The sequence below is a fragment of the Felis catus genome, chromosome E2 (assembly GCF_018350175.1).
Source record: "Felis catus isolate Fca126 chromosome E2, F.catus_Fca126_mat1.0, whole genome shotgun sequence".
Lineage (NCBI taxonomy): Eukaryota > Metazoa > Chordata > Mammalia > Carnivora > Felidae > Felis > Felis catus.
The window spans coordinates 14586528-14612227 of NC_058382.1; the positions used below are offsets into that span (position 1 = coordinate 14586528).

The 25700-nt window shown below is 53.6% G+C and overlaps 2 protein-coding genes across 4 annotated transcripts; both read right to left on the reverse strand.

Moving 5' to 3' along the window:
- Nucleotides 1-606: 606 nt before the first annotated feature.
- On the reverse strand, nucleotides 607-8046 carry SELENOV (selenoprotein V). Its single transcript, XM_011289881.4, is given in 8 exon segments — nucleotides 607-730; nucleotides 4102-4149; nucleotides 4494-4588; nucleotides 4704-4778; nucleotides 4894-4947; nucleotides 5077-5101; nucleotides 7009-7520; nucleotides 7523-8046. Coding segments are annotated over 6 exon segments (1218 nt in total). The 5' UTR covers nucleotides 7997-8046; the 3' UTR covers nucleotides 607-730; nucleotides 4102-4149; nucleotides 4494-4510.
- Nucleotides 7990-23962, reverse strand: DLL3 (delta like canonical Notch ligand 3). 3 transcript variants are annotated; one of them, XM_045046093.1, is made up of 10 exons: nucleotides 22176-23962; nucleotides 21765-22046; nucleotides 20835-20889; nucleotides 19449-19691; nucleotides 18195-18409; nucleotides 17048-17270; nucleotides 15007-15598; nucleotides 14682-14765; nucleotides 8778-8867; nucleotides 7990-8089 (listed from the first exon to the last, which is right to left on the reverse strand). In XM_045046093.1, exons 1-8 carry the CDS (start codon nucleotides 22242-22244, stop codon nucleotides 14750-14752), a joined length of 1695 nt encoding a protein of 564 aa, XP_044902028.1. In that variant the 5' UTR covers nucleotides 22245-23962; the 3' UTR covers nucleotides 7990-8089; nucleotides 8778-8867; nucleotides 14682-14749. The 3 variants fall into 3 exon arrangements, with proteins under 3 accessions (XP_044902028.1, XP_003997855.2, XP_044902029.1); XM_003997806.6 differs by lacking the exons at nucleotides 7990-8089; nucleotides 8778-8867 and adding an exon at nucleotides 14119-14334 and having other exon boundaries at nucleotides 22176-23960; XM_045046094.1 differs by lacking the exons at nucleotides 7990-8089; nucleotides 8778-8867; nucleotides 19449-19691 and adding an exon at nucleotides 14119-14334 and having other exon boundaries at nucleotides 22176-23958.
- Nucleotides 23963-25700: the final 1738 nt, after the last annotated feature.

Genomic DNA, 25700 nt, shown 5'->3' on the forward strand with positions numbered 1-25700 from the left:
TCTGTCAAGCGTCCAACTTCAGCTCAGGTCATGACCTCGCAGTTTGTGGGTTCGAGCCCTGCCTGGGGCTCTGTGCTGACAGCTCAGAGTCTGCAGCCTGCTTCGGATTCTGTGTCTCCTTCTCTCTCTGCCCCTCCCCCACTCCTGCTCTGTCTCTCTCAGTCTCTCAAAAATAAATAAACATTAAAAAGAAAGTGACTCAACAGCACCAGGAGTTGAGGCTAGCCAACCAGGAGCAAACCTGGGGAGCAACAGGAAAACAGGGCTAGGCTTCTCTTCAGGAGTGTTCTTCTTCTTTTTTTAATGTTTATTTTTGAGAGAGGGAGCGAGACAGTGGGTGAGCAGGGGAGGGACAGAGAGAGAGGGAGACACAGGATCCGAAGCAGGCTCCAGGCTCCGAGCCGTCAGCACAGAGCCCCATGCGGGGCTCGAACCCACGGACCGTGAGATCGGGACCTGAGCCGAAGCCGGACACTTGAACTGACTGAGCCACCCTGATGCCCAGGATTAGGCTTCTCTCCAAACCTGCCCTTCCTTCCCCTCCCCACCGCCTCCCTTCTCACCTCAGGAGACAGTGTGGCAACATTAGACGAGGTCAGGCCAGAACAGAGAGGCAGATTGTATTTATTTCCGTTTTCACCCCTCCCCGACTCACCCCAGCCCCAGCTCCCATCAGAAAAGGACCTGACTTGGCAACATTTCAGCCCTTCCCGGCATCCTGCTGAGGCTCCTGAAACGGAGAGGAGAGAGAAAATACTTTAAAACATCAAGAGCGATGACAGCAACACTATAAAAATAATAGCATTTATACAGTGTTTGCTCTGTGTCAGGCACCATCCCAACGCTCCCCACTCTAGTCTCCTTGCCATTTCTCAAACACGCCAGACACATTCCTACCCCAGGGCCTGTGCACTTGCTGCTCCCTCTGCCGGCTATATTTTCCATAGATAACCCCAGATATCCGCACGACTCAACCCCTTCCTTCTTTCAACTGTTTACTTACCATCTTCCCAATAAGGTCTTCCCCGACCACTCAAGTTAGGATTGCAAAAAACTCCCAGCAGTACCCACCCCCGCTCCTTTCCTGCTTTATTTTCTTCTCAGCACTTATCTCCACCTTCTATTTGCCTATGTGTCTTGTTCTTGTCTGTCCCCACCACTAGAATGTCAGCTTCACTAGGGCAGGAGTTCGCATCTGTTTTGTTCATGGCCGTATCATCCCCAGGACCTAGCACAGTATCCAACACAGAGTAAGCACTCAGCAAATATTTGTTGGATAAAGTGAAATCCAAGGAGGTAACGGCTACCATGGTTTCTGCTTGCCAGAGGAGAAGACCAAGGCAGAGAGAGGTGAAGGCATCTGCCTGAAGTCACACAGCCAGTAAAATAGGGATTTGAAGCCAGACAATACTGGCGTAACCATTGTCTATCCTTCCGTTTTTTAATACAGTTGATTGTCGTTCTTGTCCACCCAAAGCTCTCTCCCCATCATCCCTCCCCATGGGCTTAGGGAGACCAACTCCATTCCCAGTTGGAATAGCCACATGACTCAAGACTGGCCAATGAGAGCTCCGTGTTCCCTTGGGCCTCGGTGATTGGTTCAGGGATGAACATGTGACCTAATCCAGGCCAATAGGGATTTACGCCACCAAGATAGGGAGCCTCTCTGAAAATAAAGTTAGCCCAGGGAAAAAGCAGAACACAGAGTAAGGGAGGGTCAGATTCTCAATGCCAACATTTTGCTGCCTGGATCAAGCCATTCCTGAAGCTAATTAGCCCCTAGACTTTTATTCTCATGAGCCAACTTTTTTGTTGTTGTTAAGCCAATTTGAACTGGGTTCTCTGCTGCAATAAGAACATTCATGACTTATTCCAATAACAACTGCTGTTCACTTACTGAAGAAGGGTTTTGACAAGCTCTTAATTCACATCTAACATCACCAGCTTCAGCCTTGTGTGGCTGGCTGGTGGATCCAGGATTTGAACCGAAGTTCCTGTGACCCTGGAAGCTGCATGCATAACTACTCTGGTATTCTGCGTATTGGCAGCTGTGAGAAACAGACGTCTCCTCTGCCTCCCCTGCCCCCATCCCCAGCATGGCTGCTTGAAAACAGACCTACTAAGTGCCTGGCACATAGTAGGCATTCCAAAATACTGTCTGTAAATTTTTAAAAAACAACTAATATAATGTGGACATTGTCTGGATCCTAATTCCCAACCCACCACCTCTAAAAAGATATTTTTGAGACACTTGAGTAGATCTTAGATGCCATTAAGACATTTTAAAATTTTTGTCGAGGGTGGGGGCGCCTGATGGCTCAGGTGATGCAGCATGCAACTCTTGATCTCAGGATTGTGAATTCAAGCCCCACATTGGGTGTGAGCCTACTTAAAAAAAATCAATAAAATAAAATTTTTGTTGGGGGTGAAAATGGTCTTGTACTTCTTTTAAAAACTTAATTTGTTGGGGCACCTGGGTGGCTCAGTCAGTTAGTTAAGCATCCAACTCTTGATTTCAGCTCAGGTCATGATCCCACCATTTGTGAGTTCAAGCCCCATGTCAGGCTCTAGGCTGACAGTGTGGAGCCTGCTTGGGATTCTCTCTCTCCCCCTCTCTCTCTGCCCCTCCCATGCTGTCTCTCTCAAAATAAACTTTAAAAATAAAATAAGAGATGCCTGTGTGGCTCAGGTCATGATCCCACAGTTTGTGAGTTTGAGTCCTGCATCGGGCTCTGTGCTGACACTCGGAGCCTAGAGCCTGTTTCAGATTCTGTGTCTCCCTCTCTCTGCCCCTCCCCCGCTTGCACGTTCTCCCTCTTTCTCTCAAAACTAAACATTAAAAAAATTTTTTTAATAAAATAAAAACTTATTTATTAGAGATGCATACTGAAGTATTTACAGGTGCAATGACGTGAGGTCTGGAATGTACCTTCAAACGCTAACATGCCAAAAAAAAAAAAAAGTGGAGAGGAAAATAGATGGAGAAAGTCGGTAATAATAGTTGACCTGGTTGACGAGCACACGGGGCTCCCTGTACGGGGCTCGCAACTAGGGTACGTGTCTAAAATTTTCCACCAAAAAGGCGGGAAAAAAATCATAGCTTCCATTTATGTAAACGTCTAGAAAGTGCAAACTAATCTAGGAGGACAGAAAGCAGATCAGGGGTGGCCGGGGACAGGGCAGAGGGCAGGAGAAATTGCTGAAGGTGCCCTCTCAGTGGTCTTAAAAATCCAACATCTGGGGCACCTGGCGGGCTCAATCAGAAGAGCACGTGACTCTTGAGCTCGGGGTTGTAAGTTCGAGCCCCACGCTGGGTGTGGGGATGACAGAAATACATTAACGAAATGAAAATGCAAACTAAGGGGCGCCTGGGTGGCTCAGTCTGTTAAACGGCCGATTCTTGGTTTCGGCTCAGGTTGTGATCTCAAGGTTCTCATGGGATCGGTCCCCGAGTCACGCTCTGTGCCCCAAGCACAGTTCTCCCTGATCTTAACAAGGAGGACTCACTGAGCTAGGTAGGACTGGGAGTAGGATGTTTCTGACTCCAAGCACAGAGCCTGCTTGGGATTCTCTCTCTCTCTCTCTCTCTCTCTCTCTCTCTTTCTCTCTCTCTCTCCCCTCTCTCGGCCCTTCCCTCCCTCTCTCTCTCTCTCTCTCAAATTAAGTAAATATTTAAAAAATTGAAAATCCAGGGGCTCCTGGGCAGCTCAGTTAGTTGAGTGGTTGACTCTTGACTTCAGCTCAGGTCATGATCCCGTGGGACCGAGCACCCAGGCGGGCTCTGTGCTGAGCACGGAGTCTGCTTGAGATTCATTCTCTCTCTCCCTCTGCCCCTCTTGCCCACTCACCCTCTCTCTTCTCTCTAAAAAAATAAATAAATAAATAAAAAGAAATAAAAAATAAGAATCCAGTATCGGTGGCCAATAAATGGTTGTGCATATGCTTTAATACCTTAAGACAACGTTAGCAATGGAACTTTCTGCAGTAATGGGTTCTATGTCCTACATCTGCACTGCTCAACATGTGGCTATAGAGCTCTTGAAATGTGGCTAGTGTAGCTAACAAGTGAGTTTTTATTGTATTTAATTTTAATGAACTTACCGTAAGTTGAAAAGCCGTAGGCTGTTATTGGGTGGCACAGCTTTACAACTGAAAGTGAAAGGGAGGGAGGGAGGGAGGGAGGAAGAAATGCAAAGCTCTTTTGAAAAAAATGTCATTGACATACACTGAGCCCTTCTTTGAGCCATGTACATTTACTACCTTAGATGAGGCATCTCCTGGAATCATCTCAACAACCCCATTTTCCAGATGAGAAAACTGAGGTTCAGAAAAGGGTGTGGGTGACCTGCCCCGATCTTAACAGGGAGGACTGGCTGAGCTACGTTGTGAGTAGGTTGTTTCTGACTCCAAGACAGCGCCCGCCCTGTGTGCTGCGCACCCTCAGCCCCGCCTCCGCCCCGCCCACCTCGCCTCCCTCACCTCCTAACCCTCACCTTCGGCCGGTTGCCTGCTACCTTTTCCTAATTTCCTCATCGATAGTGCTCACAATCTTCTGCAGCCTGGCCTCATCCACAAAGCCATCGCCTTTCTGGGCACAGAGGGGAAAGAGCAGGGACATGTATGTCTCCCACCCCCCTCCACCGCCGCCCCCCCAACCCAGCACCGCCCTCCCTCCCGGCCCCGGGACACACAATCATAATCACCTTCTTTGAATGGACCAGTTTTCCATCCACAAACACTTCAAACTCCCCTGTAGCCTGGGCAGATCTTTCCTCCTCCTGGGGAGGGAATGTTGGGGGTGGAGGGGAAGGTGAGAGCTCCTCTCCAAGCCCCTGGGGTCTGGGGACCCTAACTACCCTCCCCCTCACTCCCCCAGGCCACCGGCACACTCACAAAGCGTAGACAATTTGGAAATTGCAGCTCCAGACTCTTTCTCAGTAGAATGTACTGCAGGGAGGAGATGGGATCATGGGTTCACAGGATCAGAGGGTCATGGGGTCAGGGGAGGGGAAACAGGACCTCCTTCCAGACTTCCTGTCCAGCACTCCCCCCACCTCCAAAGTCAAAACTACTCACCCGAAGGCTGTAGCTTCAGAGGCCGCTGGACGCCGAGGGAAAGAGAAGGGAGACAGAGAGATGGAGAGAAGATACTCAATCAGTATCTCCCCAGGCCCAGAGGGAGCCTGTGAACACCGGACTCCGATCCCATCCCATACTGCTAGCTCACCCAAGGCAAAAAAAAACCACAACAGTCCTCTGTATGGTCCACAAGCCCCCACGGTATCTGCCCCATTGCCTCCATTCACTCCCTGGCCCGCTGCTCCAGCAAAGGAGGGAGGGAGGAAGCTCTTTTGAAAAAAATTTCATTGACATACACTGAGCCCTTCTTTAAGCCATGTACATTTATTACCTTAGATGAGGCATCTTCTGGAATCATCTCAACAACCCCATTTTCCAGATGAGAAAACTGAGGTTGAGAAAAGGGTGTGGATGACCTGTCCCAATCTTAACAGGGAGGACTGGCTGAGCTAGGACTGGGACTACCCTCAGCCCCGCCTCCACCCCTCCTACCTCGGAACTCCTCCTCCAACACTGCATGCCTCACCACAGGGCCTTTGCACTGGCTGTTCCCTCTGCAGAATGCTCTTATCTACATGGTTCCCTCTCTCCCCTCCTTCAGGTCTTTACTCATATATCACCTTCTCAAGGAGGCCTTTCTGACTACCCCATAAAATTGTGAACCCCCCCCATTCCTTCTGCCGTTGGCACTGATCGCCTTTTTTTTCTTTAGTTTACTTATTTATTTTGAGAGAGAGAGAGAGAGAGAGAGAGAGAACACAAGCGGGGGAGAGTCAGAGAGAAGGCGAGACAGAATCCCAAGCAGGCTCTGCACCATTAGCGCAGAGCCCAGTGTGGGGCTGGAACCCACAAACTGCAAGATCATGACCCGAGCCAAGATCAAGAGTCGGAAGCCTAACCGACTGCACCACCCAGGTGCTCCAGCACTGATCGCCTTCTACGATGTGAGATAATGTACTGTGTGCCATATTTATTGTTCATTCCAGCCCCCTCCACACCAGAACGTGAGTGCCACACGGGACAGAGATCTCTGTCTTACGCACTCCTGTGTCCCTGGTGCCGAGGACAGGGCCGGGCGCAAGGTAGGTGCTTAATAAATAGTGGTTGAATGAATGAATTAATGAATCCATGGAGTCAAAGAAAGCTAGAAAGGAGGAGAAGGGCAGAGAAAGAGGGGAAGATGAGGAAGCGGGGAGAAGGGGAGAGAGGCATTTACATCGGGAAAGGAAAAGAGACAGTGAGTTGGGGAGACAGAGCAGGAGAGACCACCTGGGCAGAAAAAATGGGGGGGGGGGTGGGGGGAGTGAGACTGGGAGAGATAAGGGGGAGAGAATGTTCTAAAGCAGGAGAGAGACATGGGGATTGGGGGAGGTCCCTGCTGTTACTGTTGTCGTGGACCCAGAAGACCCAGCTCTGGGACCACCAAAGAGAACGGAAGCCAGCCTCCTTCCGCCTCTGCACTTGCGGTTCCTCCTCCCCTTGCCACCTCGATTGCCCTCCCAACACCCAGCTTTTCACGTGGAGCCCCCTTCTCATCACCGCCTGAGAAAGGCCATCCCTGACCACCCAGTCTGGCATTCCCCCACCCCTCCCGGGCCTGGCTTTGGGTCTGCGTGGCCCAGCCTGGCCTGGCGAGAAAAGCAGGTGGCGCTGTTCAGCACTCCATCCATCCTCAGAGCAGGCCTGGCCCTCGGGGGGCAGCACACTCCAAAATGAGTAAATGAGACTGAATGAATGAAGCTCAGAGCAGAGATTTGAAGCCAACAGTTCCCCAGCCCCAGAGAAAATGATAGGTGGAGCCAAGTGTCCAACTGGGAGTGGGGACTCCCTCCCCTCACCCTATCTTCAAATCCCGGAAGCCCCAGCGCCCACCCCCTCTGGGCTTTCCCCAAGGGGAGGAAGGCAGGTGTGGCCGGGGACGCCCCTCACCAGTAGATCACTCGAATCAGGATCTTGCTGTCCTCCGGTAAGTTCTCGAAGGTGGAGGCGAAAGCGGTGGCGGAGGAGTCGGTCTCCAGGATGGGCGCGGGAAGAGAATCGGGAGTGGAATCCATCAACTTGGTGGCTGATGAGTCTGCCCTCGAGGTTGACCCAAGGGTGGGCCCCAGGAAATCAGCGGCCGTTGGAGTGAGGGCAGGAAGGGCCTCTTGGGTGACAGAGCCGAATCCATTGGCGACTGATGGGAAGTGCTTCACACTGGGTGTGGGTGAAAGATCCTTGTCCGGCCACACAGGGGGCTCCGGAGCAGATTCTGAGGCTGGATCCAAAGGTGGGGCTGAGTTCCCTAAGGATTCCGACGCAGGGGCAACGGCTGTGATCGGGACCCGACTGGGAATGAGGTTGGGGCTGGGATCCGGGCCAGAGTCGGGGTCCTGATCGGAGTGGGCGTCCGGACCCGGGTCGGGATCTGTACTGGAGTCAGGGTCTGGACCCGGGTCGGAGTCCCGACGGCAGTCGGGGTCTGGACAGGAGTCTCAGTCCAGACTGGGGTTGGGGTTTGGACCAGAGTCGGGGTCTGGACGAGGGTGGGGGTCCAGGCTGAGGCCGGGGTCTGGACAGGAGTCGGGGTCTGAGCGGGACTCTGGGCCCGGGCCGGGACCGAGATCCGGACGGGATTTGGGGCCCGGCCCGGGGTCAAGGTCTGGGGGGGATTTGGGGTCCGGGCCGGGATCTGGACGGGACGCGGGGCCCGGGCGGGATTCGAGGCCCGGGCCGAGATCTGGACGGGATTCGGGATCTGGACGGGATTCGGGGCCCGGACCGGGGTCTGGGTGGGATTCCGGGTGCGGGCTGGGGTCGAGGCCCGGGCAGGAGTTGGGATGCGGACCGGGATCGAGGACCTGACCGGGGTCGAAGCCCGGACCAAGGCCAAGACCCGGGCCGGTGAGGGATTTGGGGCCCGCGCCTGGTTGTTCATGGGCAGCAGGGGGCCGGGGGGGGGGGGGCGGGGTTGGGATCCCGCGGCGTCCTCCTTCCTTGGGGCGGGGAGAGCCTCACGCACACCAGGGTTCTAAAATGGGAGAAGACCACAAGGGGGCACTGTTACATGGTGTTCCACGCTGTACACAGGTTCTACTGCGCTGGGCCTCCAGATCTCACCTAATTCCTGAACCCTACCTTCAAGGCAAGGAACACAGAGATTGCTCCAGCGTTCCTCTCACTATCGCTAACATTCAGGCCTTCAGTATGTTTCTTGAGTGCCTGCTGTGTGCACGGTCCTGTGCCGAGTGATTCTGGGAACAGAGCCCTGATCAGCAAACCCCTGGTCCAGTGATCAGGTTCCCTGCCCAGTGGGGGAAACATAGCCATCAGCAACCAACAACAGCCCAGTGTGGCTGGGCTGGAGTAGGGGAGGCACAGGCAGAGGGGTCAGAGACAAGGCGAGAGAGGCACAGGAGCCTGCAGAATCCCAAAAGGTGCTAGAACCAGCCTGGGGCGGAGGGGGCTCCCTGAAAAAATAACTGGGTGGTCAGGAGAAAACTAAAAATAATAACTAGCAAAAATAACAAGAGTTTGCAGTTACACAGTGCTAAGTGCTACACATATAAATAACCACAGCTAGTAAGTGGCACAGCCAGGATTCAAATGGAAACTGTCAGGCTCCAGAATGCTGGTACTTAACCACTCTGCAAATGGCCCCATCGCCCTGTGAGCTCCGGGGGGGGGGGGGGGGGGGGGGGGGGGGGGGCGGGACTTACTTGCCTCTTTCACTGCTGAGTCCCCTGCTCCCAGAATAAGAGCTGGCATGTTCATGGGAGGTCCACAGTAGGTGTTTCATAAATATTTACCTTTTTAAAAACAAGTTTTAACACTCACATGAAATTGGAAAAACAGTGTATAGAATCCTGTAGGGGTCTCTGGGTGGCTCAGTCGGTTAAGCATCTGACTCTTCATTTCGGCTCAGGTCACAATCTCGAGGTTCGTGAGAGCCTGCATTGGGCTCTCGAGTGGAACCTACTTTGGACTCTCTCTCTGCCCCTGCCCTGCTCTCTCTCTCTCTCTCTCTCTCTCTCTCAAAAAATAAGCTATAAAAAAAAATTTTTTTTTAAGAATCCTGTATTAACTTCCATCCAGCTTTCCCCAATAATAGCATCATATGTAACTACAGTACCTTGTCAAAACCAGGACTCTGACACTGGTCCAATACTATTAGGTCAGGTACAGACCTTATGTTGAATCATGGAAGAGTTTTAAAAGGAGAGTCATGGGGCACCTGGGTGGCTCAGTTGGTTGAGCGTCCAACTCTTGATTTTGGCTCCGTTCATAACCCCAGGGTCCTGGGATAAAGCGCCATGCTCAGCAGAGCCCCTTGGAATTCTCTCTCCCTCTCCCCTGGCCCTTCTCCCCTGCTCACGCTCTCTCTCCCTCTCTCAAAATTAAAAAATTTTTAAATTTTAAATAGGAAAATCTTGAGAGACATCGAATTTTTTGTGTGATTCTATCTAAGCAAGTTTCTACCCCTCTCTGGGCTTCAGTTTGCCTCCCTGTGAAAAGGGCTTTCCTCTTATCACATAATATTGAGAACTAACACTGAGCATCTATTATCTGACAGCCTCTGATACAAAATGCTTTGTACATATTTAAAACGTGTCTCCAAGTCACCATTCATTTTTCATTTCTTTCCCTCTCTAGTTCAAGACTCTTGAAGCTTGTGAATTCTTTCTTCTGACAATTCAAATCTACTATTGAGCTCTTCTGGAGGATTTTTAATTTTAGATATCCTCCTTTTCGGCCCCAGAATTTCCATTTCTTTTTTTTTTTTTTAATTTTTTTTAACATTTATTTATTTTTGAGACAGAGAGAGAGCATGAACAGGGGAAGGTCAGAGAAAGAGGGAGACACAGAATTTGAAACAGGCTCCAGGCTCTGAGCTGTTAGCACAGAGCCCGACGTGGGGCTCGAACCCACAGACCGCGAGATCATGACCTGAGCCGAAGTCGGACGCTTAACCGACTGAGCCACCCAGGTGCCCCTCCATCTCTTTTTAAAATAACTTCTCTCTCTGTTGATAGTCTCTATTTGGTGCCACATGGTTTATTGCTTTTAGGGTGTTTTGTTTTTTTTTGTTTTTGTTTGTTTTTTTTTTTGAGTGTTTTTTTTTTTTAAGCTTTATTTATTTTTGAGAGAGAGAGAGAGTGCAAGCAGGGAAGGGGCAGAGAGGTGGGGACAGAACATCCCAAGCGGGCTCTGCGCTGACAGCAGGGAGCTTGATGCAAGGCTGGAACTCAGGAGCCTTGAGATCATGACCTGAGCCAAAGTCGGATGCTCAACGGACTGAACCACCCAGGCGCCCTTGCTTTTATTTCTTTAATCACAGTTGCCTTTTGCTCTCCAAACATATTTGTAATGGCTGCTTTGAAGGCTTTGTTCGCTCCCCAGGGTGGGCAGTTTCTCTTGCCTCCCTCCCCCTCCAGTATGCCGTTCTTACTTCCACACCTATCTCATATTTTTTTGTTGGGAACCGGACATTTCAGATCGCACATTATGGCAACTCTGGGCACTGGCCCCGACTCCCTGGGGTTTGTTTTCCTGGTTAGTGACTGGCTAGGTGATTTAAGTCTATTCTCCTTTCTCCAGCAAGTGTAGAGCAGGGGGGAGGGTGGATGGGGACACAGACTCAGGTATGCCCAGTTATCCTGGGCTGGTGGGTTTGGGCAGGTTCTCTGGGTCTTTCTGACTGTGCCGGGCAGGTAAGCTCCACCAACTGTCAGCTGTTTGCTCTGCAGTCCTCATTGTTTTCAACACCATGGGGGCATCAACTTTTTCAGAGACAGATCCAATCAAATTAGGGATCCTTTGAATGGTTAGCTCCCGGAGTCAGTTTGAGATTAGTTCTGATCCCAGGAAGGCTCCTCCCAGCTGTCTCTTTCCTCAGCTCTCCAGCAAACTAGCCAGACCCTACCCATCTCCTTCCATCGCTTTCCAGCACAACTTGCGCTGCTTTTGAGGCACCTTCAGGCTTGAACTCCACACTGTTGTGAACAGTCTGTTCCTTTGAGAAAAGACTTGGGAGCTCTCGGTTCTGCAGCCTGCCTTCCCAACAGACAAAATCTCTGAGCCACAGCTCTGATACTGGGGAGGGGGACAATGGTAGGCTTGGCTCAGAGTAAGCCCACTTTAGGAGCGGAGTCCTCAGCGGGGTGAGGCGGCAGCCCCAGGCCTCTTAGCTTGCCCTCTGGATGTGAACCCCCTGCCCCAGGAGCCAGGGAGGGACAGTCAGGGCTCCGGCATTCTTGGCCACAACACATCAAACACAGAGTCCCCCAAGTACGGGCTGGGCTGGAGAAGGGAGCCCCCACCTCTTGGTGGTGCTCCCCCAGAACTCAGCCTCAGCAACAAGTAGCTGGTGGCAGGATGAGAGAGACTGACGCTCTGCCCCTCCCCTGAGGACAGCCTCCAGCTTGGAGCTGGGGGCGGGGAGGGAGCCCAGGCAGGAATGGAGGAGGGGGGTGTTACTGGAGCAGGGTGGGGAGGGGGTGGGGGGGGAGGGTATTGGTTTACTTGTTACTGATTCTCTCTGTTCTCACCAAATGTTTAGTAGATTTTCTCGAATGAAGAGTTATTAATTCGCTATGTGCCTTCAGGATCATTCCCAGAGGCTTTAAACAGTTGATCTGTCATTTTGTTTTTATAATTTGCACCAGTTTGCCGGCAAGCGGGTCTGCCGAGCTCCTCCTGAGGTGAATGCCAGGTGAACTCCATACAGTCCATTTTTAAAACACAAATGGTAGCACCCTATACATTCCTTTGCACCTTGTCCCTTCCCCCCCAGTCTTGCACAAAATGCATAGATGGTAATTTCATACTAGCACATCGATATCTGCCTCGTCCTGTTAACAATTGTGTAATATCCTGTTTATAAATGGCCCCTAATTAATGTAACCAGTCCCCTCTCATCAGACACTTAGGATGTTCACAGCCTTTCGCTATTCTAAACAACCACTGCAGGGGTGCCTGGGTGGTTCAGTCGGTTAAGCATCCAACTTCGGCTCAGGTCATGATCTCACAGTTTATGGGTTTGATCCCCACATCAGGCTGTGAGCTGTCAGCACAGAGCCTGGAGCCTGCTTCAGATTCTGTGTCTCCCTCTCTCTCTGCCCCTTCCCCGCTTGTGCTCTCTCTCTCTAAAATAAAAACACTACAAACAACCACTGCAATACAGACACCTTTGTGCACAAGTGAAAGTTCACGTGTAATTTGTATCCTAGACACGAAACCACCAAATTGAAGGGAATGTGAATTTTTCATTTCATTTTTTTAATGTCACATATTTATTTTAAGGGAGAAAGAGAGAGGAAGCAAGCAGGGGAGGGGCAGGGGTAGAGGGAGAGAAAGAATCCCAAGCAGGCTCCACACTGTCCGCACAGAGCCTGACACCGGGCTCGAACTCATGAACCTAACCATGAGAGCACAACCTGAGCCGAAATCCTGAGTTGGAAGCTTCAGTGACTGAGCCACACACGCGCCCGTGAATTTTTCATTTTAGAAATTGTATTAAATTACCCTTCTGATGTTTTGTGTGATACGTCATAAACATCAGGGTTGTTTGAGGCAGCCAACACAGCTGCATTTTTGGGGTTTAGAAACAAAGCAGCACAACCACGTCCACACAAACCCTATAGCTCTTTAGCACCGAGGCGTCAGGAAGGACAGCTGCGTCCCAAACCCCGCACTCGCCGGCTCTGTCTCCGCAGTAGTTACTTCCCTCTTTGAGCCTCAACTTTCTCTTCTATAAAATGGATCCCTTCTCCTCTCACTGACTGGTTCTGTTGTGTTAAAAAAGAAAGCGCAGGGGGGGCGCTGGGTGGCTCAGTCGGTTAAGTGTCCGACTTCGGCTCAGGCCATGATCTCATGGTTTTTGAGTTGGAGTCCTGCGTGGGGCTCTGTGCTGACAGCTCAGAGCCTGGAGCCTGCTTTGGATTCTGTGTGCCCCCCCCCCCTCTCTGCCCGCCCCTGCTTGCACTCTCTTTCTCAAAAATGCAAAAAATTAAAATTAAAAAAAGAAAAAGAAAAGAAAGCACAGGCTGGAGGGGGCGGGTGCTGGCTGGCTCAGTAGATGGAGCGTATGACTTATGATCTCAGGGCTGTGAGTTAGAGCCCCACGTTGGGTGTAGAGATTAAAAATAAAATCTTAAAAAAAAAAAAAAAGTACAGTCTCTGACGTCACTTGGGCGAAGTCACCAAACTGGGACTTAATACCCAACCAATTTGCAGTTTCAACTCCGCCGAAAAAAATGTAAGTCTTCACAGGTCAGTCAGGAATTTTCTGGTCAGCACCCATAAGGTGATCAGTCACATGGACCCCCTCCATCCCCCAAAGCAAGCTGAGGTTAAGTCCCCAAGAAGACCCCCTGCCCTTCCCCTAGAGGAAGGTGACAGTGCCTGGAACAATCCTTTCTTTGATAACTTCCTTGCCCCCCTCTCCTTCCTATAAAAACCTTCCACTTTGTGCAACTCCTCGGAGCGTCCCTCTACTCACCAGACAGGAGGCTGCCCAATTCACGAATCCCTTCATAAAGCCAATTAGCTCTTCAAACTTACTCAGCTGTTTTGCCTGCCTGATACAATACTCTCAGGTCTAGTAACAAACCCCGATTTGAGGCAGAGGGAGGGACACTGCTCTGGCCACATTTTCCACCTGATTTGGACAGCCTGACTCACTTCACTTCCCGCCGCACGCTAGACAAATAACCAAGACTGACGAATCACAATAAAACATACTTGGGGGGGGGGGGGAGGCCACGTGACACGCCAGAGCCAATGAAAGCCCCGTTTGCAAATGAAGTCGTTCCCAGACACAACTGGAGAAGCGGGGGGGGGGGGGGGGGGGGACCTCCCGGTCCTGAATCCAGCTCTGCTGAAACTGCACCCACTACAAGATTCATTTTTATGAACTAATACATTCTCCTCCTCATTTAAGCCACTTTTGAGTTGTTTCTGATCCCTCCAGCAGTCTTAACTGGTATGCTTCCCAGGAGACACGCTCTCTCCCTCAGTCCCAACACGAAGTACAAAGCACTTAGCCCAGTGAGTCAAAGCTGATCAAAGTAAGAGCCTTTATAGAGGTCTCTGGAGAGATGGAGAGGAGAAAATAGGATATAAATAACCATTATGTACAACTCCCAACAGTAAAATTCTCCCAGCCACCCCCTCCAGCTCCAAAGTGTCTAAGGCAGAACACTGGGCACCACCAAGTAAATACAAAAATATCCGGGTCCTGTCTCCGGGCGCTGATGGAGAGGGGGCAGGTCAGGCCTAGAAATGAAATGAGTAGGTGGCATTAGAAAGGGCTGCCCCTCTGCCTCCTCTCCTCTCCCCAGGGAGGGGAAAACAGTGAAGCTCCGGCTGAGGCTCCCACCGTGACCTCACGAAGGCCACAGGTCTGCCAAAGAGAAGATGGCAAATAGCTCCAAACGACAGCAAAAGGGCTGCAAACTAGAATTAATTTAAGCCATAACTGAGGGGTGGCTTAAAGACCTTCCAGAGACTCTACCCTCCTCAGCTTACAGATAGGGTAAAGGAGGGCTACGGGAAATGCAGGGGCTGCCTTTGTCCGCCCAGCGTGCCCAAAGTGCGCGGAGCGGGTAGAGGTGGGTAGCTACCTCCCGGGCATAGATGGAAGGCGCAGATATGACGTAAATCGCACGAGAGTCTCCATCTTCGGGGTGACTCAGTCCGCGGGCTGGCTGCGGGAGGAAAAGAAGAAGATCTCGACCCTTCAAATTCTCAGTTCTTGTCTCCCCCACCCACCATGGAGAGAACCCAAGGCCAACTAAGGGGGCTAAGGAACCTCCCAATCAAAGAGGCCTCGGGCAGATAAGAGGAAGGAACCAATCAAGAAGGTGTATCGAGGAAGCAAGCCAATTGCACTATGGAGGCTGAGGTGAGCAGCCAGGAGCGACAAGGCGAACGTCTGCGGTCCCTCACCTCGGGCCATCCTCGGAACCCTCCTGCGTTCTCCGGTTGTTGAGTGCGTCTGGTAGCGCATGCACCGATGGCTCCGGGGTCCCCGCCAGCAAGCGAGACCCAGTATCCCGGACAGGACCACGGCGTCGCACGTGGACCAGCAAGAGCGCAGTGCCGGCCAAGCCCGCGGCCACCAGCAGTCCCAAAGCCGGGGGCAAAAGGAAGCGCTGGGGATCCCCCTGCCTCAGGCCTGGTAGGGCCGCGGGTAACGCGCCTGTGCCGTCGTCCACGCCGACGGGGTGAACCGGAAACTCGCAGCGCGCGCCCATGTAGCCGGGTGCGCAGGCGCAGACGAGGCCGGAGAAGTGGGCGTAGCAGCGGCCGCCGTGGGCGCAGGGGCGCGCGGCACACGGGTCGGCGCGCTCGCGGCAGTCTCGGCCGCCGAAGCCCAGGGCGCAGGAGCAGCGTCGGGCGCCACCACCCTCCAGGCACGTGCCGCCGTTGGCGCAGGCGCGGCCGGTGCAGTCGTCCAGGTCGTGCTCGCAGCGCGGCCCCGCGAAGCCGGCGCGGCAGCGGCAGCGCAGGGCGTGGCCCAGGTCCAGGCAGAGCCCGCCTGTGGGGAAGGGGCGTCAGCAGCAAGGCCCGGGCGGTACTTCCTCGGCGGGCGTCTGCTCCTCGGCTCTGTAACCCCGGCCCGCCCTTTCCTCTGGGTCCCCACTCCCTCCATCTAACTCTAGGGCCAGCCTCTGGGAAAACAAGCCCGCTTTTCTCCGGTGAAGTCTTGGATTAAGTCGGCCTCACCTCTTCGGCGCCCTGTGTCCCTGTATCTTTCTCTCGGCTTCAACAATACTCAAATGGCAGTTGCAGAACATGTTTTAGCCAGCTGGCCTTTGCCGGTGCCTTCTGCCTGGGATGCCCCTTCCCTTTTCACTTCCTCCTTTCCTCCCATTCTTTTCACCTCTTCTCTTCCTGAGCTCACCCTTCAGGTCTCTGCTGTCTCCTCCAGGAAGCCTTCCCTGACTCCATCCCAGCCCTGCGCTCCCCCATCACAACCCTGACAACTCTGGGCTCTGAGGACAAGTGTGCCCTCCCCCACTGGACTGGTACTCCCATGAGGGCGGGGCCCAGAGCTGTTCTGGTCACTGCCACGTCCCTAGTACCTCTCAGCCCAGAGTGAACACTCAGGGTTTTGGAGAGTTTTTACACTCATGATCTTCTAACACCTATATCAGATCAGGTCTCTCCACTGCTCAGAAGACTCCTGTGGCTCCATCTCCCTCGGGGAAAACCAAAATTCCTCATCATAGCCCATGAAGTCCCACCGGGTCTGTCACCTCCCTGACCTCATCTCTCACCACTCTCCCTGCTCCTTCTGCACCAGCTTCCCTGGGACCCTTAACCAGCCAGGTACATTCCGACCTCAGGGCCTCTGCACTTGCTGTTCCCTCTACCTGGAACATACTCTTCCCCCAGATCCCCACATGGCTCCCTCCTTCACTACCTTCAGCAAGCTTTTCCCTAACCACTTTGGCTCAAGTGTCAACCTTCCTGCTCATACACACCTGCCTCTGACTTTATTTTTCTTCTTAGTTTTTATCACCATCTAACGTCCCATATAATTTATTTATTTTGTTTATCAGCTCTTTGAGGGTAGGGATTTTTGTCTATCTCATTCCCTGCTGTTTCCCTAGTGCCTAGAACAGGACGTGGAACACTGTAGATACTCATTTTTTTTTTAAAGTAATCTCTACACCCAAAATGGGGCTTGAACTTACAACCCCGAGATCGAAAGTTACATGCTCCACCGACTGAGCCAGCCAGGTGCCCCCTACTCCAATATTTTTGAGACAGGAATACCACCTTGTGCATTTTACAGAACAAACAGGCTGGGCAGAGGGGGAGGGTCACTTCCCCAGGCCACAGGCTAGAGAGAGCACAGCTAGGATTCCCACCCAGGACTGTCTGAGCCAAGCCCTGCTTTTGCCCACTGACCATGCAGGGACCCCCCCCCCATATCCCCCCCCACACACACCATCCCTCACCATCTGTCCTCCCACCTCACCGTTCTGGCACGGTTTCAGGCTGCACCGGTCCACTCTCTTCTCACAGTTGGAGCCTTGGAAACCGGGTGGACAGTGGCAGACGTAGGCAGAGTCAGGGTCTGCGCCTCCCACACACAAGCCGCCATTGAAGCAAGGTCCATCCGCACACGTCACCCCGCTCACCTCACACCGCAATCCGTAGAACCCGCGGGGACAGGCGCATTCGAAGGATCCTGATGTCTCCTGGGTAGCAGCAAGAGGGCTTCAGAACGGGGTCTCCCGGGAGCAAAATCCCATCCCCCCTCCTCCCTCGAACATGGGGGGGCTGCTCATTGTCCCGTCCTGCCTCACCTGGGAAGTCCCCCGTGAAACAGTCCCTCGCTGCACTCCATGTTTCTGGATCCGCCCCTCCAAGCCCACAGAGGGGAGGCTCTGGAGGCCCGGAGAGCCCCCATTCCCACTTCTACACCTTCACCTACAAATGCTGCCAGCCTGGTCTGCCCTCCCGATTTTGTCCGCAGAGCCAAATCCTACTTCCAGGTCCTAGCCCTAAGACCACCTCCCCCACGAAAGCCTTCTCTGATCTCCCCTTCTCAGGCCCTCCCCCTACCTTGAACCCTGACTGTTCTCACCGTCCGTTGGTGGCACTGTTCAGGTGGCCCACGCTGGGCTCCACTTTATCCCAGTACACCCCAGCTTCATGCCCACTGCCACGTTTGCTTTCCCCAGGCCACTCAGCTGGTCTACCCACTCCACTGCCCCTCAGCCAAATTGGACTTCAGAAGCCCCCAGCCCTGGGCCCATCTCTAGGAAGCCTTCTCTAATGCTCCCTCATCCTAAATTCCCAACTCACCTGGCCCCACTGCTGCCCACTTTGAGCCCTCAGGTTGTTCTCTATTCTGGGGGGGGGGGGAGGGGGGGAAGTTGGTAGCCCCATAGGACTCACCATCCACGTGCCTGCACCTTTAGGTGCCACCCACTGGGCCTGTTCTTCCCAATCCTATTCCCATCATCTAATTCCACCTCGTGGCCCCAGATGCAGGTTGGACAGCCCCAGGAAGCCCTCCCCTGACAGCTACCCCCAGCCCTTCCCGGGGTATGATCTCAAACAGCCCCAGATGGGGGTAAAGTACGGATCAGGATGACGTAGGAGGGGGTGATACTGACACTGCAGCTACCCCCGTTGGCACATGGGTTCCCATCACAGGGCCCAGGCCTGGGTACAAGGCATCCAGTGGCAGCAGAGGATGGGCCCCTGGGAGTGAGGCAGCTGCTGGAGACGGGGATGGTGCAGAGGGGCCCAGTCCAGCCCTCCAGGCATCGACATTCATTGGGCTGCTCACAGAAGCCGTGGTCTGGACTGCAGCCGGCCCGACATGCCGCTACGGGGGAAGAAGAGGCAGAGGGAAGAGTAACATTGATGAGAGCAGGGTCAGGAGGATAGGAATCGGACAAGTGTCCGGCGCTCTGTGTGCACCACCTCGTTTCATCCTTGTGACAGACAACCCTCTGGGCTATATGGTATTGTAACTTCCCCCTCAGTTTCCAAACAGGGAAACTGAGGCCCAGAAAGGAAGACAGGAAGTAGCAGACAGAGGATGTGAACCCAGGTCACCGAGCTCCAGAGTCTGTGTTCTCAGAAGGAGAATGGAGTGGGGGCTCCAGGGTCTGAGCTTGGAGAGAGGAGAGTGAGAGAAGGGGCTTGGGGCTTGGGGAAGGGCCCCTGGCCTTTCAGGGGGAATTGGGAAGGTCTTGAATTTGGGCAGGTCTGGGAGAATCTGGATAAGCCTGGGAGTCCTACGGGCTTCCGTGGGGCTCAGATGTTTGGGGAGGGGGTCTGAGGGTACCCATAATGGAAGTCAGGGATCCAAGCTTTAGAAAGCAATGGTATCTGGCCCGCAATTGCAAGGAGAGAGGATGAAGTATCCTTTAATGAGGGGGTTGTGGGAAACTGCGAGGAGTTTCCAAAGCCCCTGGGTGGGGGGTAAGAAGGGCCCCAAGCGTTAGAAGAGTTTAGAGGGTCCTAGCATCCGGAAAGGGGTGTGGCATGGGTTAGAGGTGGAACCGGGCGTGGGTACCGGCATGGGAAATGGGTGTGGGTTCCTATTAGGGAAGACAAAAGTGTGAGGAAGAGAGAAGCGGGTGGAGTGCCCAGGCAGGGCTAGAGAGAAGTCTAGGGTCCTCAGTTTCCCCGAAGGTGGTAGCTGGATCGTGGGGAGGGGGCTGAACCGCGAGTGGGGCTGGAGCGGGGCGTGGGGTACTTGGCCAGCGGTGAGCAGCATTCCTTAGTTTCCTGGAGAGGGATGTCTCTTGGGTCCCCAGTTCCCTGAAGACGGTAACGAGGTTGTGCAAGGGGCGTGGGGGCCGCGAGTGCAGCTAAGGAAGGGCCGGGGATGGGGTGGGGTGGAACGCAGCACTCACGCGCTGCCTCGCACTCGTCCTCGACCGGCGCGCAGGGGCGCAATTCTGGGCCGCACCGCGAGGGGGCGCTGCGCGAGCGGCAGAGGCGCGCGCATGCGGCCCCGACGGCGGGCGGCTCGCAGCGCGCGCGGTAGGAGAAACGTAGTTCCCAGGCGCCTGCGCGCTGCACATCCCGCGCCCACGGGCCCCCGGCCGCTAGGCGGCGCCGGCCGGCCACGCGCGCCAGAAGGCTCCAGGCGGGTCCTGCGGGAAGAAGGGAGCCGCGCTGGGGTGGGGGGCCGGGCCGGAGCCGACCCGACTCAGTCTCGCAATACAGATGGAGCTTGCACTCTCCCGGCTTGTACTCTCCCTGGCCCTCTTAGCGAGGCCCAAACACCGCTTTGAGAGCCCTGAGAATGGCGGTTCAACCCTTAGCAAGGCTGTAAACTCCTATAATGTGCCCTGGGACCTTTGATGTCGCGATCCCGTTAGTACCCTATGACCATCATGATGAGAACAGTTCTCCCACAGAAGCCGAAATAACCCTATATTTTGCACCAGAATCTGTGTATATTAAGGCAGTAATGAGACCGCTTAACACCCTGTGACATCTGCTGTCTCTATATGACCAAGGGGCAACGGCAGGTCTTTTGAAGTCGTAACACCCCCAAATTGTGTCTCAGGATCTTCCTAGAGCAAAATGGGGACAGAGATCCCAATTACTAGACCATAAATGCCCCTCGTTGCCTGAAGCCTTGGGATACCGAGACAGTGGCATTTTCTCCCCAGCAAAACTGTCACCCCCTCCCCAACATTGTGCCACAGCTTTCTATATCTACACGGTGACAGCACACCCCCACTGTGGGCCTTACATGGTACCCAAATCCCCCTCAAATTAAGGATAAAATACCATATCCCTCCCTGAAACCTTTGCTCAATATTCTCTCTGGTGAAATTGTGACATCCCATTAGGGCTCCGGGGACCTCTATAGGGACACCATGACAGAACTCTGAATGGAGAACAGGAAGTAACCCATATTGAACCCCGGGGTTATCATATTCAGATGGCGATAGAGCAGAACTGTGAGATGCTATATCCTGCTCTGGTGGCTTCGATTCTAAGATAGCACGAGAGCTTCCCTCTGGCATACTTGACCTGGGATCCGGCCAGAGACTCCTACATCCAGAACCAGGACAGGACATTTCTACACTGACATGCCACGAGCCCCGGGGCTACTAACACCCAGCACCACACTCTGGGAGCTGTGGGGACCTCCTGAGTCCAGCGATCCCGTGAACGCTCCGCTCTACAGATAGCCCCATGTCACTATCTTGGAACTTACATCGGGCCCAATTCCCTGGAGCCCCCACACTCCACACTTCAGTCTGATGACTAAAGACACTCACCGCCAATCTGTTCTAACTCTTCTCTCCAGGTTTCGATGATGAGAGAGAAGGTGCCCTGGTTGGGTGGAGGAAGGAGGAAAGGATGGAAGACAGTGGTCAGGGTGGGGGGGGGTACTTGATGAAGGCCAGATTTTAGGGGTGATGGTCATTCCAGGGACCAAGCAGATAAGGGACAGTTCTGAGAGGGACTGGCCCAGGGAAGGAATGACAGTTTGGGCTTCCTTTATTGAGCACTTGCTGCAGATAAAAACTATACTGGAGATACCTGGTTGAATCCCTCAAAAGGGACCCCTGTGAGGTATCATGATGATCCCATTTTATAGATGAGGAAACTGAGGCTGGAAAAGGGAAAGTCACCTTGCCCAAAAGGCCAAGGGGTCTAGAATTCATACACAGGTCTGTTCACCTCTCCACTTTTGGGGCTGTGGGATGGGAGATAGGATTTTGAAGGTAAAATTCATGCACATGGGCCCCAACCGGAATATCTGAGAAGGGATAAAGTGAGAGGAGATTGGGGTCCCAAAGACAGGGTATGGGAAGGTCCCAAGTGCAGGGAGATTTGGAGATAAAGGTAAGGAGTCAAGTGTTTAGGGGTCCCCAAGGAAGAGAGGTAGTATTCTGTGAGTTGAAGATTTACAGAGGTAAGTTTGGCGTTCTGGGAATTTGGGGTCTCAAGCATGCAGGGCGGGGGGGTCAGAACATTTGGGATCTCCATAGGGGAAGTTGGAGTCAGAAGTTTCCGGTACCTTGTGAGTAGGATTTACGGGTCTAAGAATGTGGGATTCCAGATGATAGTTACTGGTCTCGAAATCTGGGGTCCCTAGGTGGCAAGGCTGGGGTCTTGGGAGTTGGCGGGCAGAAGGCCATAGAGGTTTGGGTAAGGCCTCCAAGCACGGGGGGGGGGGGGGGGACGCTGGGGCGGGTTCTCACCGGCCAGGCTTCCCGGAAGGGCACGCGCATGAAGCCGTCGGGCAGCGGCAGGTCAGGCGCCGGCGCTCCAGGCTGCTGGGTATAGACCGGTCCGCGCGCACTCAGCGCCGCGCCCAGGGCGCACGGAGATTCGCCGGCCTCTTCGGAGACCCCTGGCTTCAGGCAGACCCTAAAGAAGAGGCGGCACGGGCCCTGGGCGCTGCAAGGGGACCGCGGGGCCCCCGGGCCTGGTCCCGGCCCAAAAGAGTGGATCTGCAGCTCGAAGACGCCTGCCGGCCCTGCCTGGGGCCGGAAAGGAGTACGGGGTGAGGGGGCGTGGGGGCCCAGGCGTCCCGTCTGTCCCGCGCCTCCGCCGCACGACTCCTGCGTCCCACCCCTTCCCATCCCACCCCTTTCTGTTCCTGCTCTGACCTGGGGAAGGAAAAGAAGCGCCAGGATCACCGTCCGGGACAGGAGCTGGGCCATCTGCGGGCTGACCATGGCCTTTCGGGGGTGCCGGGAGCCGCAGCTGCTGGCTCCCGAGCCTTATATCTGAGGGGACGGCTCCGCCCCTTCAGGCAGCAGCCCGGCTCCAGGAGACCCTAGGGGAGGAGATCGCAGGGGAAGGGGAGCTTGCTGGAGCAACCGTGAGATTGTAATATGGGCAGAAGCAATGTAGTGAGCGTGTGATCTTGTGTGTGGTTGTGGGCACGACTTTGCGTGTGGCTGAAGATGAGGTGGGGTTAGGGGCAGCCAGTGTGTAAAGTTATGTACGATTTTAAGTTCTGTGCGTGTGTGGTGTGATCAAGAGTTACCGGGTGGAGGCTGCACGTGACTGATTGTGTGCCTAAAATTGCATATGGTGAAGACAGGTTGTGAGGTTGTAATTCTAAGATTCTGTGTGTGTGTGTGTGTGTGTGTGTGTGTGTACGCGTGTGCACCAGCGTGGGAAAACAGAGGTGTGCCTGATTTCCTGACTGTGTGACTTCTTGAGATCGGCTGTTGTGGATGTGCGTATCATTGCGTAAATGTGAGATCCTGAACACTGTGTGTGTAGCCGTATGAACCTTTAAATCTCTGGTCTGTGCACGCACCTCTGGGTGGCTGCGTGGGGGGGAGGGTCTGCGTAAGCTGTGAATAACCGAGCGTCCCTGTGTGAACGAGGTTGGGTGTGGGAAGTCCGTGGCTGTAGCCCTGCGTGGACGCGACGAAGATCCAGGGTTCTTTGTGGACCCCCATGTGCGTGTACACGCGCGGTGTGTGCTCCCCTCCCGGAGACAAAGCCACCCTTCCAACCCCCGCTTCGCGGATGCACCAGACGCCGGGGTGAGGCGCCCCCGCCTGAGAGGGGGCTCCAGCTGTATGTAAATGCCGCCATCTGCCGGACGGCCGCGCCCCTCCCCCTTTGGGCCGCAGCTGGGCCGCCCGTTTGGCCTCCGGAAGGTGTGAGGAGCAAATGGGCAGGAAATTCCGTCTTCACAAATCAGGGGCCCGCTCCCTCACGGTGGGGGGGAGGGGGCACCCCGGGTCCTCCAGAAGCCCCTTAGTATTCCCGGACCACGGCAAGGGAAGCCCAGTTAGGAGCAGATGCTCCGGCTTCTCTGGCCGTAATCGTTCTGTGCCAGGTGCCGAGTGAAGCGCTTAGATGACGTGAACTCCCCGCAAGTAACACGTTTTAATAGTTGGAGGCTAATAATTATGGGGGGGGGGGGGGAATACAGGTTCCATTTACAAATTTTTCTTTTGGAGAAGACAGAATGATCAACAAAGCATAGTCCAGCAGAACCGGGCACACACAAGCGCGCAGCAATTTTTTTTTTTTTTAACGTTTATTTATTTTTGAGACAGAGACAGAGCATGAACAGGGGAGGAGCAGAGAGAGAGGGAGACACAGAATCTGAAGCCGGCTCCAGGCTCCGAGCCGTCAGCACAGAGCCCGACGCGGGGCTCGAACTCACGGACCGTGAGTTCATGACCTGAGCTGAAGTCAGACGCTTAACCGACCGAGCCACCCAGGCGCCCCGCGCGCAGCAATTTTCAATGAAGGAGAGTTCGACGAAGTAGTTTGCTCTTAGGGGCGCCTGGCTGGCTCAGTCGGTGGAGCGATTGGCTCCTGAGCTCAGGGTGGTGAGCTCGAGCCCCACGTTGGGTGGAGATAGAGATTAAAAATAAAATCTTGGGGGGGGGGGGGCGCCTGGGTGGCGCAGTCGGTTAAGCGTCCGACTTCAGCTCAGGTCATGATCTCCCAGTTTGTGAGTTCAAGCCCCACATCGGGCTTTGTGCTGTCAGCTCAGAGCCTGGAACCTTCTTCAGATTCTGTGTCTCCCTCTCTTTCTGCCCCTCCCCTGCTCATGCTCTGTCTCTCTCTGCCTCAATAATAAATAAAAACATGTAAAAAAAAAAAAAAAAAACTTATTTATTTTTTTTTTTCCTGAGGCCTGGGGTCTGGGAAGGATTGTGAGCAAGGGGAGCCGTGGTCACTGTGCACACTACCCAGATTCCTTTGTACAGGTCTTCCCTCTAGTTGTGCCTTTTCCACTCCATTTCATTGTCCTCACCAGATCTCCCCTCCTGCAGGCCTTCCCTCACATCCACCAAGGTGGCCAGGCACCTCCTCTGAGCCCCAGAGCCCCCTGATGACTCTCTCCCAGCTGTGACCACTGTGGCTCAGGGGGCCTAAGCACAAATCTGACCCGTGTCCCTCTCCTGCAGGCTCTTGCATGGCTCTCCTGTGCCTTCAAAATACAGAGACTCTAAGGTTGACACGTGAGGCCCTCCTTCCACATACCCTCCCCCTACTCAGACTGGCTCCGTAGCCCTAAACACAGAGCCAGACCTCATGGACTGATTACCAGGAGGCAAATTAGACCCTTTACTGGGGTAGGTGGAGGAGTGAGCTTCCCATCACAGGAGACATTCAAATGGAATTTGGACAGTCCTTAAAAACTGCTGTGGGAGAAGGCAGATTCCTATCCTGGATAATAACTTGGGAAGATAACAGATTCTAGGTCTGAGATATCTCATTTTGAAGATCATAAAAATAACCAGACTTTATTGAAGGCTTGTGCCAGACAGGATAGTGTTTCAGGTGAATTCTGTCATGTCTGTGTGTAAAGTATACTTTAAGAGATTTCCATGAGTCTCTTTGGCTATTCAGAACTTTTCCTTATTTGCCAACCTTAGGGCCCACAGGTCATGCTGAGGTGACATCCAAGCAAAGACATAAGGTGGGGGGGGGGGGATAAGTGGGGGGAAGAGAGGGAAGTGATAAGGATCCTAGGGGAATATTCCTGGCAGAGGATACAGCAAGTGCAAAGGTCCTGAGGTGACTGCACCTGACACACCCAGATATCCCCATGGCTTTTCTCATTTCATTATGGTCTGTCAAATATACTTTCCCAGGAGGCCTTCCTTGACTGTTCCATTCAATCCAAAACAGCACCTCAGGGGTGCCTGGGTCGCTCGATTGGTTAAGTACCCAACTTCAGCTCAGGTCATGATCTCACAGTTCATAAGTTCGAGCCCTGCATCAGACTCTGCGCTGACAGCTTGGAGCCTTGAGCACGCTTTGGATTCTGTCTTCCTCTCTCTCTCTCTCTCTCTCTCTCTCTGCCCCTCTCCCACTTGTGCTCATTCTCTCAAAAATAAACATTAAAAAACAAAAATAGAGGCGCCTGGGTGGTTCAGTCGGTTAAGCATCTGACTTTGGCTCAGGTCATGATCTCACGGTTTGTGGGTTTGAGCGCCACCCTGGGCTCTGCGCTGACAGTGTGGAGCCTGCTTGGGATTCTGTCTCTCTCCTCTGCTCGTGCACTTGCACACGCTCTCTCAAAAACAGATAAACATTAAAAAAAATAAAAATAAAACAGCACCTCAAGTCTCCCAACCGCTCTATCTCCTTAGCATACCCACTCCCCTTATTTTTCTTTATGCATTTATTACCTTGAGAAATATCTG

Bases quoted from the DNA above. Each gene is read 5' to 3' on its own strand.
- DLL3 (XM_045046093.1), bottom strand. From the start codon at position 22,244: ATGGTCAGCCCGCAGATGGCCCAGCTCCTGTCCCGGACGGTGATCCTG. The intron at 20,890-21,764 runs GTGAGAACCCGC...CCACCCAACCAG, and splicing joins CCTTCCGGGAAGCCTGGCCG to GGCACCTTCTCTCTCATCAT. The intron at 15,599-17,047 runs GTGAGGTGGGAG...CCTTCCCCACAG, and splicing joins CCTGAAACCGTGCCAGAACG to GCGGGCTCTGCCTGGACCTG.